The sequence below is a fragment of the Ambystoma mexicanum genome, chromosome 3q (assembly GCF_040938575.1).
Source record: "Ambystoma mexicanum isolate Mex_15411 chromosome 3q, UKY_AmexF1_1, whole genome shotgun sequence".
In the NCBI taxonomy this organism is placed as follows: Eukaryota; Metazoa; Chordata; class Amphibia; order Caudata; family Ambystomatidae; genus Ambystoma; species Ambystoma mexicanum.
Genome location: NC_090926.1, coordinates 808,099,677 through 808,112,996, shown reverse-complemented (window position 1 = coordinate 808,112,996; position 13,320 = coordinate 808,099,677). Strand labels below are relative to the sequence as shown.

Below are 13,320 nucleotides of genomic sequence, written 5' to 3'. Positions count from 1 at the left end.
AGAGGATGGTGGAATAATATTTGTTACGTGCATAGAATTGAGTCATGTATGGCCACAAGCTTGGATAAAATCCCCAAACTTAACGCCAAATGGCCCTTTTTTCTTAGTTATGTGGATTGTTTTAATGCATCATCGCATGGAACCTGAGTTTTCGCTCATGCATCCTCTTTGCAGGTTATGGTATAATTTCATAAGCCTACTCATCTGCTGTTGCCATTGTATTATATCAATATAAACCTGTACTACTACACTGCTTTTGTAAGCTCCCTCCCTTCCCTCCCCTCCCGACCTCCCCCATCCGCCCTCGTGTCTGTATTTTGTCTGCTCCCCTTTTTGTCCCCCTTGTTCGTCTTTGCACAAGATTTGTATCTAATTTGCGACTGCAACATTATTGGTCCTACTTCATTCATCATCATTCCATTGTGTATTCTTGAAATGCCTCTAATTCTACTAATACTATTTCTTGTTCTTCATGTTCAACTGGTTCAGTATGTTTTACTCTTCAAGATTGTCTGTCATTGTTTTACGCTGTTCTGCTCTTACGTGCTAAAATTTAATAAAGATGATTAAACAGGGATGCAAATGTATGCCAACGTGCCAGCGATTATCCAAGACCATTGGTTTTGATGCCTGTGGGACATATCTAGAATCTGACATTGCTGAAGACTTGTGGAACCATGTATCTATATGCTGTTTGTTATGTGACCTCTACTTTTTATGTTGGAAAAAGAAATCCGAACAGCCACAGGAAAAGGAAAAGCTCATGCATATTACAGGGAGATCAATATGAACATCAATATGAACGATGGAAGGATAATACACTTGCGCCCAAACAGAACTGCCTGGACGCTTTAGGGAGTGCCACTGCCACAGAAGGAAATGACAAAGAACATGTCAGAGCAACATCAAAATACCTACTGTACTAAGTTGGCAATAACAAGGAAAGGTAGCCAGGCATTTTAACAGGTGCAGGCTGATGCAATGCTCATTTCAGGTAAGAAAAAAGGGTGATATGTTAAGATGTTGTTTATTTATTTGTTTATCTGTAATGCACCACAGGCATCGGGGCACATTTTTCAGACAAAGACAAACAAGAAGAGGTGTACAAGACAGGTGTACTTTGTTCTCAAGTATAGTATACTCCCATGTTCTTTTACGTAAAACGTTGCAATTGTGGCTTGAATTACAACGGTGAAAGAAGGAAAGAACCAGAAGACAGGCCTTCTCTGTCCATGCTCCAAGACTTTGGAACCTCTTCCCTGCCAACATCAGACTTGCCCCATCACTTCTAAAGTTCAGCAAAGAGCTCAAGACTTTCCACTTAAAGGAATCGCCCTACCTGAGACTCAGTTTTTCTCCCCCCTGATTACTTGTAGACCCGTTGCTGCCAATTGGCCCCATATCCCTCGCCATTAGCTCCCTGCCCCTTTTTTCCTCTGCTTCCTTCACTCTGCTCTTCCCCCTATGAATGTAAAGCACTCCGTTGCTTCCTGGTGAATGGTCCGTGCTTAATAAATACCCTAATAATAATACTAATAATCATTATTATTATTATATTATGATATATTGCTACTTTTACCTACCCACCTCCAGCAGCTCTGAGTTAAGCTTGGTGTTCTCTGCCTGCTATACCCCAAAAGGTAATCCAGGGATACTGTGGGAGGCGTTTGATCTGCCTCTGTTTCAGGGAATCTGCATGAGGTTTTTTTAGCTAAGCTACAGCAGAGCATTTAGGTCATAAACATTTCCGAGTCCCGTTTAGCTCAGGAAATACAGCAAAACAGAATTGCAGACCATATAGAAAAAATACAAAATCATATAAGTGGAAGTTCTTTAGAGCTCAAGCACTCTTTGGCGATACTTAAAATGTATTGAGGAAGATCTGTTGTTTATGAATTTAATTTGACCACTTTTTGGAAAATTGATCCGTCTTGTCATGTTTCATTGTAGAATGTTGTCAAGAAATCAATCCCAGGCATGTGTTCCAACCTCTGGTCCACCAATGTTTAGACCATAAGACTGCTTATGGATCAATAACAACAGATCAGTGCACTGTATACACCGATAAGACATGGTTATGGTCACCGCTGCTCCCACCTGACGTTCAAAGAGATCTTGCTAAGCAGCCAAGTCGCTGTGATTGCAGGATGGCCACCACTATCTAAGTGCCATTTATTGCTCTGTTTAAAGCTGATGTAGGTAAGGAGAGCAAGGGCCACTAGTCGAGTAGTGATGTTTACTGAAGCTGCTGTTCAACACTTTTGCAAACCACGAAGAAAAGCAGTACATATAGAAATAGAAGTTCTTTAGGGTGCACTCTTGACGATACTTAAAATGTATTTAGGTAGATCTGTTGCCTATACATTTCATTCGGCCGCTTTTTGGAAAATTGATCAGCCTTGTCATGTTTCGTTGCGGACAGTTATCGGGAAATACTCTAACTAGCCTATGTGAATAGGCAGCTCCCACCAAAGCTAAAGTGGACAAAGAGATTCAGGGTCTGATTCACAGAGCGTTTTCCAATGGGATTGCACCGTTATAAAACGATTGATGTTGGCAATCAGGGCAAGTGGCAATTGTATTAAAATGAGTGGAATGGATGCTGTCCCGTTGTTGTGCTTTGGGTCACGTGTCTCAGTTGTCAGCTGCTAGGAATCAGAGAGGCAGACCGCAGCCTGTGCACCGAAGAAGGGAGCTAGAGGCCCTGCTTTTCATAGGAATCATTGATCTGCTTGAACAATGGAGTGATGGATGCGAGCTCAGAGCAGAAGGTAAGCAGTGAACTTCAGAGCCCAGGAAGACACATACTCGCCCCTCCTAGCTCCTAAGCCTCAAGGACTTGAAGAGTAAGTTAATATGAAAATAAAGAACGCCGGAAGATGGGGCTAAGATGAAAACAGGGCAAGTTCAGAGGGTTCGGCAGAAGCGGTCACAACCATCATCATTGGATATGCCATGTCAGAAGGGTTGGTAGGTTATTTCCAACTGCAAGAGCCCCCAATGTCAGGGGAGCAGACGATAAGCGGTAGGCTGGGCAGGGAGTCACCCTAAGAGTCTAGGAGGAGGCTCGCAGGATAATCACCCCACTATATCGTGCATCTCAATTGAACCCCAAATGGTGGAGAACGGAAGTGACTGACACCCCATGCCTCCATACAAGAAGAGGCAGAAAGGCCCGGAGATGCTTATAGCTAGGGATCGAGCTGCACACAGATGAAAGCTCCAAAGACTTTATCCTGCCAGGGTGCTTGCAGATTCCCAGGCTGTGAATCCTCCCTGAACAGATCTCTCCTCAGACGAGGAGATACGCAGGAGAGTGAAAGGCGGTGTCAGTGGACTGGGGCTGGGAGCGGAAGGATGTGTGAGCTCATCTGAAAGAGACAAATGATGAAGACGACCAGAATACACTTCCTGCAGTAAATGACTGAGGTACCTGGCAACAAGGACACCCTAGCCATACTGGCGCGTGACTAGTCCCTGCCTATACGTTACATTTCAACAACAGAGAAAAACTAAGAACACCGAGCTGGCTAAGCAGGGTTTATTGAGTCACATTAGCTGTACCTGGCATTTCATAAGCTGGAGTAGCTCTCTCTCTCTCTCTCTCTCTCTCTCTCTCTCACACTCTCTCTCTGTCTCACTCTATGCCTCTGTCTCTCAGCAGGGAATAGTCGCATTGTCACCTGCGCATTTCCTCGCACAAGCCGTTATTGACAGCAGCACAACCAAAGGAAAAACACAGATCTCTAGTAGGAGGAGATAACGGAGTGCTGTATTCTTCTGCGGTTAAAAGTAGAACGAGGGCAGTAGAGCGGCATGATATTTGGAGCCACTGTCATCATGTGTTTCCCACGGGAATGGCACGACTACGCATATATTGTCCATAACGGGGGAGGTGAGCAGACCTGGGATAGGCTCTGCATAGGTTCTGAATTTCTGACAGACCTTGCAAGGGACCAGTTTACCAAGCTGCAGAGTCCACATAGGAGCCTGTTATTTTCCATTTTTTTAATTATTGTTTGGTTTCCTTATTGCAACAAATGCTCAATTTCAGAAGCACAACCAATCAGTTGGTAGGATTACAAATATAAGAAAAGCCTTGGTGCTCACAGAAGAAAACTATCCTTAGCTGGAATCAACCCTTTCCAAGATGGAAGAACATTTTGTGAGAGCGAATGGTGTATAATCCTGGCAAAAGAAGCGGTTAAATAAAATTGCATTCATGGAACATGGCACATTAGTGGGCGACATTTAAATAGACAAGTAATTGCCGACCTATGGTTCTTGTGATTCAAGGGCAGCATTTATTTTGATATATTTACATTTTTATATATGCGTCTTACACAATATTGAGCCACTGCGTGCATTAAAAAAGTGTGAGTGATCTTTTCCAACATAGCTGACCTGAGAGACTCATTTTACTTGAGGAGGCACACACTACAGAATTGCACCTAAGTGTTTTAAACTGTTGTGGGTACGTTGTATTTTTCAGTGTGAACAAGTGCCTAGAGTGGCACAAAGCACATACTTGTGCTTGCATTTTTCTCGTGTGGACTACTCTCCAAATAAAATAATTTTACAACAGACCTATTTTTTGTCTGTGTTGTGGTGTCGTGTGATTAGTGCGACCCAGCAACTTTTGGTGTCAGTTCTTGTTTTATATATATTTATGGATATAAATATACACACATATATATGTATTCACTGAAAAAACTTTAGTAAGTTTAGGTAAGTTGAGCAGATTTATCGCAACAGAAGCCTTGAAACTCAGCAGATGTGGGAAGTCATGACTAGCTTAACTCAGCGGTCTCCCGCTGATGTCACCCAAAATGCTATTCCCCCATAATGCCATTGGTATGTTATTGTGAATTACTTCTCTTATAACATGTATGTGCTCAAGGGCTTTGTAACAGGAACGTGTTGAGTTAAGCAGGTCATGACTTCCCACCTCCGCTGAATTTCAAGGGCTTTGTTGCGATAAATCTAGTCAACTTACCTAAACTTTAACATTTTTTCAGTGAATTTCAAGGGTTTTGTTATACCATAGTTTGTGCCACTGGCTATGTTCCCTCGGTATGCAGTCTTTATAATGAAAATGTTATAAAGAATGAACATATATCGAATCTTTTATAATGACAATTTTTATGAAGAATGCACTTAGGGGTGGGGTAAAGTGTTACATCTTGCGGGGAAACAGTTGGGGTGGGTTGTTAGGGAAACGGGTGTTTGTGTGGACCCCACCCCCCCAAAAAAAAGAAACAAAAATGTGTTATATTTTTCATTATACAAGTTTTGTTTTAAGTGCATTATTCATAAAATGTTTTGATATAAAGACATGTAACCATTCCCTCAATATGTTTCTTTTACACCCACTAGGTGGGCACAGACTTTGGCTATGGCTTCCTTTCGAAATCCCTAGCCAGGGCCTTTGGCCTTCAGCTCTGGCTCGTGAGCATGGCCTTTGGCCCTGCCCACTCTATATTTTAAAACACTACCAAACCATGGCCATTGCATATGTTCCCCCTCTCTTTTGGGTCCACTAGCCAGGGCCTTCGGCCATGCCCACTGTATATCCGTTGTATATTTTTAAACACTTCAAGCCCACTGGCCATGGCCTTGCCCACATTCCACCCCCCACCTTACTGTAGCTGTCCAAATACTTTTTTCTTTATTCACTTTTTGCAAAGAAAACACCTTTTTCGTCATAACCCAGGTTATAATAGCAATGTACTGCCTATAGCCATAGTTATTGGGAAAAACGACAGAAAAGAAATGTTTCCTTCTCCCCCAGTCACTCACTAGGTACCCCTCTCCTTCTGGCATGCCCGCCTTAGTCCTCTAAACTCATGTTTCCCTCCCTACCCCTCTACCATGCCTCCCCAACCCTCATTGTTCCTTGTGATACACTTTCATTCCTGATCTCCTTTTCTCTAGTAGTCACAGTTATCCTGCTTAATAACCGCATCTACGAGAAAACGTTTGTGCTCTTAACTTCCTCCCTAGCCCGCTTCCAACTCCCCAATTTCACATGGTGCCTTCTTCACCCCCCACCTCTAGCCTGATGCCAGTGTGTCATTTTTCCTCCTCCAAATGGTATTTTTATGTCTTTTCGTTTTCGGTTAGATGCGGGTATAGCCGCGGTTATATCTCAAGACAAACAAAAATAAAATGGCTGCTTTTTCATTTCTGAAAATCTTCTCTGCTGCAATGCACCATGGGAGATATCCTTATTATTTTGGGAGAAGGGGGCCCTCTTCTCTGTCAAATATTTAAAAATTAAAAAAAACTCTTGGACACAATAACCCCAGACCCTCTCAACCCCCAGAAAAAGAGTAATTGCTTTGTGCTTCGTGTTCAAGTTGTTTCATATCTGGTCCAATTCCATCCAGTGGTTTTGGCAGTGCACTTGAGGAAACATGTTTTCTCTATGGGAAAATAAATAGGGACTAGGCAGAAACTGTGTTTTTTTGTTTTCTTAATTAATTTTTTATGTGTCTTTCCCCACATTTCCAGTCTGGGAGGGGGTGGGGTTTCGGGGGTGTGTATTCTGCAGAAATTCAACCTAATCCGTTGTGCGAGTCAAAAGTTATTAGCAAATCATTTTTTCGGGTTTCCTATAGAACATGATACTCTACTTAACTATATGTATATTGCCAAATATTGCCAAATAAAGCAAGTACATGGACAGGGAGAGAAAATACAGGACTTGCAAATGGAAGGCAAATCATATTGATGGATTAAAATGGGCCTTTCAGTTACCCAATTGCAGCATCCAAATGTGTCCTTGAGGCTGGACTCCACATTCTTGGGCCTTCAGTCCGTTTCTGACCGAGTACCCTTTAGTGAGGCAGAACACTTCCCACCACCATAATAAAATATGTGATTTCTATGATCAACAACTGTGAGTAGGAGAAACCCTGCAGCCGTTTGTGGTAACCTCAAAAAAGTATAAGGAATGGTCAGTACTTAAAATTGTGGTCAATCAGAAATGAGAGAAAATGCATTAGGCTTGGCAATCTCATCTGATTGGTTCTGGGAGTTGAATGCCCATCGCAGTGGCATAAGATGGCACATACCTGAAAATGAAGATGAAGAGCATGAGAAGCATGCAGAAGGTGGCCACATTGTCCATGGTCTTCATGAGCACAAGGAGCTGGCGTTGGAGGGCAGGCATGAAGCGGACCAGCTTCAGGACGCGCATGAGACGGAAGGTACGCAGAACCGAAAGTCCACCCCCTTGCTGTCCCACTATCTCCCAGACGCTGGCGGGAAAGAGGCATAACAGACAGGGAACAAAAGTCATTGATAAATTGTGGAGAAAGTACTTGCAGCAAACAGACTTTGAAGGGAAAGCCAAGGAATTGATGGTAGAAGAGGGAAATCTAAAGACGTAATAGGAGAAATTAGAAGTGGAAGGAGGAAATGAAAAACAGAGAAAAAAAATTAAGCAAAGGTTGAAACAGTAATTGCAAAAAAACTGAGACAGTGAAGTGAGCAAGCAAAGTGTCTAGTGAAGCAATACACTCACAGACTCATTCTGAATGCAGTGTCAATCCCCTTGACATGACGACATACGCGACAGTATTTCCACTCCTCTCTGCGTGAATTTGGTATTTTCTGGCCGGGGTGTGAGAAATGGCACAAGAATTGGGTAGTCCTTGGTTCCTGTGCCTTATTTCACATCCCAACCAGAAAAGAAGCGGTAATGCCGGCCGCTATTGATTCCGTTTCCCTTTTACAGTGGAGAGTAGGTGGAATCCCTTTGAGTTGAATCCTCCACACCTGTGTCAACATTAGATGTTGGTGGAGATGTTGGCCGTTTCCTCTCAAAGAGCGAGGAAACAAGTGGAAGGTATTTCCCGCTCCATAGAAACACCTGGAACATTCTTCCCGCTCTATGACCCGCTCCAAAAGGTAAATACACATTAAAATGGCACAGTTTATTTTTTACTATTCATGTCATTTTGCGCTTAAAATAAGTAAAAAGAGGCCCTTTATGATCTCTTGATATTGGCCAATAGCAAGTCAAAGGGAAAGAACATTCCCCAAGCGTAGAAACGACTCTACACAATGATCTCAAGGAGGCAGCAGAATGGCCAAGTGATCTTGCCTTATGCAAAGGACCTGGGAAAGAGCTGACTCTTACAACGGGCCAGGGAGCAATCAGCAATGCAAGTGGTATGCAGTGGTGTCATGTGCAGACCAACCCAGCCTGGCAATTCTGATCTATGATTGAAGCATGCAAAACTCTCTAACCCTGTGACGTCAGGCTTGAGTAGAACAATGGCAACACAGTGATGCTTTTGGTACCCGCAGACAATTATCCTGCAGGAGTTATGTTATGTTTTGTTATGTTCGGGAGATTTTTAAAGAGCAACTTACACCAGAAGGCAACTTGGCACTAAGTAGATTCAGAGCAGATATAGCGGAGGGAATTGTGCCTTCCTAAAACAAATGCGTTTTTAGTATTCAGCGGAATTGGAAATGATCCTCTATTGCACATAGTGAGCGAGTCAGCTGGTTCCATAGGGTCACGGCAGTGACAGAGAAGGAACTGCCGCCCAATCTAGACCAGCGATAGAAGGAGAAGTGGCGAGTGCAGAGACGATATGGACAGAACTCAGATTGAAGATATTGCGCTCCGATAGACCAGACAGAGGGACTTAAACGGAATCCGACACTGTACAGGGAGCCAGTGTAGCTGCAGTAGAAGAGGTGGAACGTGATCTTGTTATGGGGCTTGAGTAACAACTCTAGTTGCCTGATTCTGAAGAATCTGAAGGCGCTGTATCAAATATGCAGGATGTGCAAGATATTGAGAGTTGCAATAATCTATGGTGCCAATTCTGCCAGATGCAACATCCTGGCACCACCCAAAGCATAAAATGGTTGTTATGTTGTAATGTGAAGGTTGAGGTTCCGAGTACACCCACAGCCGAGTAAGGATTAATTCCTGATACTAGCTGCACTTAAGATAGCAGTGGGTGATAGACAGTGAAACCCCAGCTGTAATGCCAGATATATTGATGAAGTCAATAATGTTAGCTTCAGTACAGTCATTATATAGGTATTTGCCAGGCACTGATATCCCATATTCAGTTCCTGACACTGTTTGCTAGCTATTGCAGAGGGAACGCCGTCATTTGCCAGGTGTTGCGATAATATACTCCACATGACACATATTGCTATTGTGTGCATGTATTGCAATTGAAAGTTCAGGTTCCTACATCATTTCCAGCTTTTGCCATCAAATTCCCAGGTACTCATGCCATTGCCCGTGCTGTGCCTTGTTGTCACAGGAGTGGCAAATGTCATGATGTCTAGTCACCACAGTACTGTGAAGCTGACCCAGCCGCAGCCCCTTAACACGTATTGAAACTTGCCTGAAGGACACACTTCACTACTTCTTTTGGTCCATTTCTACAACTGAAAGCGGGAGTGAAACAGAGAAGTAGAGAGAAAAAGATGGAAAGGGGGAGACTTGAACAAGAGAAGAGGGACACAAAAGAGAGAGGTCTTACAAGAAAGTAAGAAGGATAGAAATACTGTGAGAGACAGAGAAGAGAAAATGAAAAACAGGAGATCTAAAAGAAAAGGAAAACAGATGAGAGAAAGAGAGAGGGAGTAATATGGGTGAGAGATAGCCAGTAGTGGTAGACAAAGAAAGGAGAGTGGAGAAGAGAAAGAGTGAGAGAGATGGAAGCATGGAAATACAGAAAAAGTGGATAGTGAAGGATGAGAGGGGGGAAAAGTAAGAGTAAAGTTTTCATTTGTGCAGCCTAGTGAGGCGCTATGCAGAGTAACGGAATACACTATAAAAGCCAGTGCTTGTTTCGATGGTAAATAATGGGCCTCATTACAAGTTTGCTGGTCGGAAAAATGGGTGCCGTTAAGCTCACCGGCACCCTTGTTTCCAGACCGGCAAACTAGGAGTCTGCTTGCCGGAGCCGCGGTGACCCTGCTCGGCGCAGCTGCCACAGTAGGCAGACTGGTCAGGGAAGCGCCGGCACCATTAGCAACGGTTCCGGCGCTTCCATGTCCCCACTCCCATAGAGTCCTACTGGACCCTATGGGAGTGGGGACTTACATTTTACTGGCGCATGACTTCCCGGGCCGTCTGAGTTGTAATCTCTCGGTGGCACTGGGAAGTCAGGCGCTGGTAAAAATTTACGAGTGCGCCGGCAGGGTTACCGCTGAACTCGTAATGAGGCCCAGTCTCTAGGTTAGAAAGTGCCTATGTCTGCTCTAAAGGCCAGTACCTGATCACCACAATGATCCCATCGAAGATGTTGTACGGGTTCTTGATGTAGCCGAAAGGGCCATAGACCAGCAGCTTCAGCAGCATCTCCAGTGCGAAGAGGCTGGTGAAGACGATGTTGCTGATCTCCAAGGCGTTGGTGAGCTCGTCGGGCTGCAGAGAGGAGCAGAGGGGGCATCGTTCAGAGTTGGCATGTGAACTCAGTCAATTCATCAATCAATCATCTCGATTCAAACAAACAACCAACCATAATATAATAAATATGATACAAACAATACACTCCTAAGATCATTGTCCTGGGAGGATACCTCAGCGGCAACATGCTCGCCTTGGAAACAAGACAACACAAAGCAACACAGGTTCGATCCCGGGTCCTGGTATTAAGCCGTTATAAATACACAACTAGACATATTCCGGTAACAGTGCCTCGATGCCCTGGGCTGTGTGAGTGCTTTAAAAATGCAAATAAAATAAAACAAATAAAAACAATTGTGACAGAGCTATGACATTTCAGTCAAAGCATCATTAATCAGTCTTTTAAGAAGCTGAAACCCTGTGTAAAGTATACTATGAATGCCCAGGCAACACGTAAACCATTTAATATTTTCAAATACATTAAAACAGCTCTACAGTGATGAACCTGAGATTTTTAAAATCAACTTTATAGTACGAGAAGGGATGACATAATGAGGGGGACCAACAAAAAGAAAGTGCTCTGCCGGCTCATCTGCGTTATGGCAGTGAGCAGGCAGTTTCTGTACCACTACTCATATACTTAAAAATATATCCTTTATTTAAGTAACTCATGTAATACTATCAGGTTAAATTAGTACTTTTAAATTAAAATACAGAATTAAATAGGTACCAGCATATTATAAAAAAACAATAATGCCTATACAAGGACTCTCCTAGCCCGATGCCTACATGTAGGTCCACTACCAGAGATGACCACCCAATATAAAATAACAGGGATGTAGGGAGAACCAGGGGACCATAAAACCTATTAAGCACGTATGTGCCCTATGGGTGTGCACTACACAGTACAGTGTCCTATAGACACAACCCGACCCTGCTATATGTGGAAGACCCTAGATCTAGCGGTCAGCACCTAACACATATAGGTATGGTATGGGAAAAGAAGGGAAATACTATTTCATCAGCAGGAAAACAAATGTAATACATCGCTAAAGCAGAGCTATTCAAACGGTGGGGCATGCACCCCCCAATGGGGCACAGCCACATTCCTGGGAGGCGGGGGGGGGGCAGGAGACCCCAGGCTGAAAAGTAAAAAATAAAAAACACACACAACACATGTCTTTTTATTAGGGAGGAAAGACAAAGCAGGGCTGGGGGAGCCTCGGGCAGGTGCAGCTCGTCCATAATTGACCCAGTGGCCCCTCAAGCATTATGGAGGAGCCGAGGATTCCGCCCAATGAAACACTGATCGGTCCCTCAGCTGCTTTTTCCAGCTGAGGGAATGCTCGTGGGCTGGCTGAACTGACAAAGGGAAACACGGTTCAGTTCCCCGCCGCACATGCTCAATGAGCCATGCAAGGCTCGGGGCGCTTTGCTTCTACATCCTTGCATAGCTCATTGGAAATGCTGGCTGGAGAACTGCATGTTTGTATGTGCGAGTGGGAGCTCCTGTGCCTCCTCGCACATACAAACTGGGCAGGCTGGGGCAGGCCGTTTCAGCACCCACACTCAGGCCTCTGGACGCCTGTGCAGGACCCAGGAACCCTTTGCTTCCTGATTCCTGTTCATTATGCAGGAGCTGGAGTGCCGGGGATGAAATTTCAGGACCGGGCAGAAGATAAGTTTATGTTAATTTATTTTTTATTTATTTATGTGTATGGATGCGTGTATGCTTGTGTTATGAGTGAGTGAATGAAGATGGGTGCTCGTGTAAATGATAGAGCGCTTGCTCTGTGAATGCTGTGTGAATGTGTTTGTGTGTTTGTGTTGGTCGTGGAGCCGATTTTGGCGAATGGGGGGGGCTGTACACCGAAGAAATTTTAAAAATGCCTTTGTTGCACAATCCCCCTACTGACCTGCCAAAATCAGTTCTCATTCCGAGGCGCTGTGTAGGCCAGGGGACAGCGATGGTATTTTTTTACTGGACATCTATCATAGATGTTCAGTAAAAAAACATGCTTTCCCTCTGGGCCCCCCGGTGCCTTGCATACTCACAAAATCACTTTTATTGTGTGTGTTAAGAGCTGTGAGGCCCTGAGGACAGGGATGATATCTTTCTATTGGACATCTGTTATAGAAGTCCAGTAATAAATACCTGTTTGGCTTTTTACCCAATGTTTTTAAAAGTATGCTCAAAATGCAACATTTTAACACATTATTTTAAAAAAAAAAGGGGGACCCCTCCTTGATTGGCTCAAGCTCCCTCGCTACGCTTGGTTCCTGTGGCATATCAGGGAGAAATAAGGATGCCCCTCAACTTCAAAAATTCACCAGCCGCCACTGGCCCTTGGACTGTGCTGGAAGCAGGGTGGGGCAAGTGCAGGGGCTGTGGTGGGAGCAGGATTGGGGAGCCATGGCATAGTGGTGGGTGCAGGGCCGGGAGAGCCCAGGGAAATTGATGGGAGCAGGGTGGGAATAGCCCAGGGTCAGTGGTGGGGTGGGGGGAGCCTAGGAACTGGGTAAGGAGTGGGATGAAGGAGCCCAGAGACTGTGATGGGAGCATGTGGGGGAGCCCAGGCACTCTACTGGGATAGGGTGTAGAGGAGAGATGCTGGGCTAATTGGGTGCGGAGGAGGTGTCATGTCCCATCTCCTTTCACCTTGGTCGGGGCTTACGTGCTGCTAACTGAACAGAAATGTTCCAGACATGGCACAAGCATGCCAACCAATTATATTAGTCCATATAACGAAGGATCTTATAGTTTGAAAACCAATGAGAAAACCGTGCATCTAAGGTTTCTGAAGATGACATGTTTTAGAGGTAGGCATATGTTGCCCCTCTGACATTGGGAAGCCAATCACAATCCTAGTTCCTATAGAAAACATACTTAGATGTTCCCCTCAAGCCAATACCGACCCTTCATATGT

At 44.3% G+C, this 13,320-nt stretch overlaps 1 protein-coding gene across 12 annotated transcripts in view; it reads right to left on the bottom strand.

The window, feature by feature from the left end:
* Positions 1–13,320, bottom strand: part of CACNA1G (calcium voltage-gated channel subunit alpha1 G) — a 1,457,373-nt gene that overhangs the window by 472,666 nt on the left and 971,387 nt on the right. For all 12 annotated transcript variants that reach the window (XM_069654906.1, XM_069654897.1, XM_069654896.1 and 9 more), the window contains 2 exons: positions 10,260–10,411; positions 7,077–7,262 (listed from right to left, as the gene is read on the bottom strand). In XM_069654906.1, the coding sequence (XP_069511007.1) occupies positions 7,077–7,262; positions 10,260–10,411 (338 nt within the window). The remainder of the gene's footprint in view (positions 1–7,076; positions 7,263–10,259; positions 10,412–13,320) is intronic.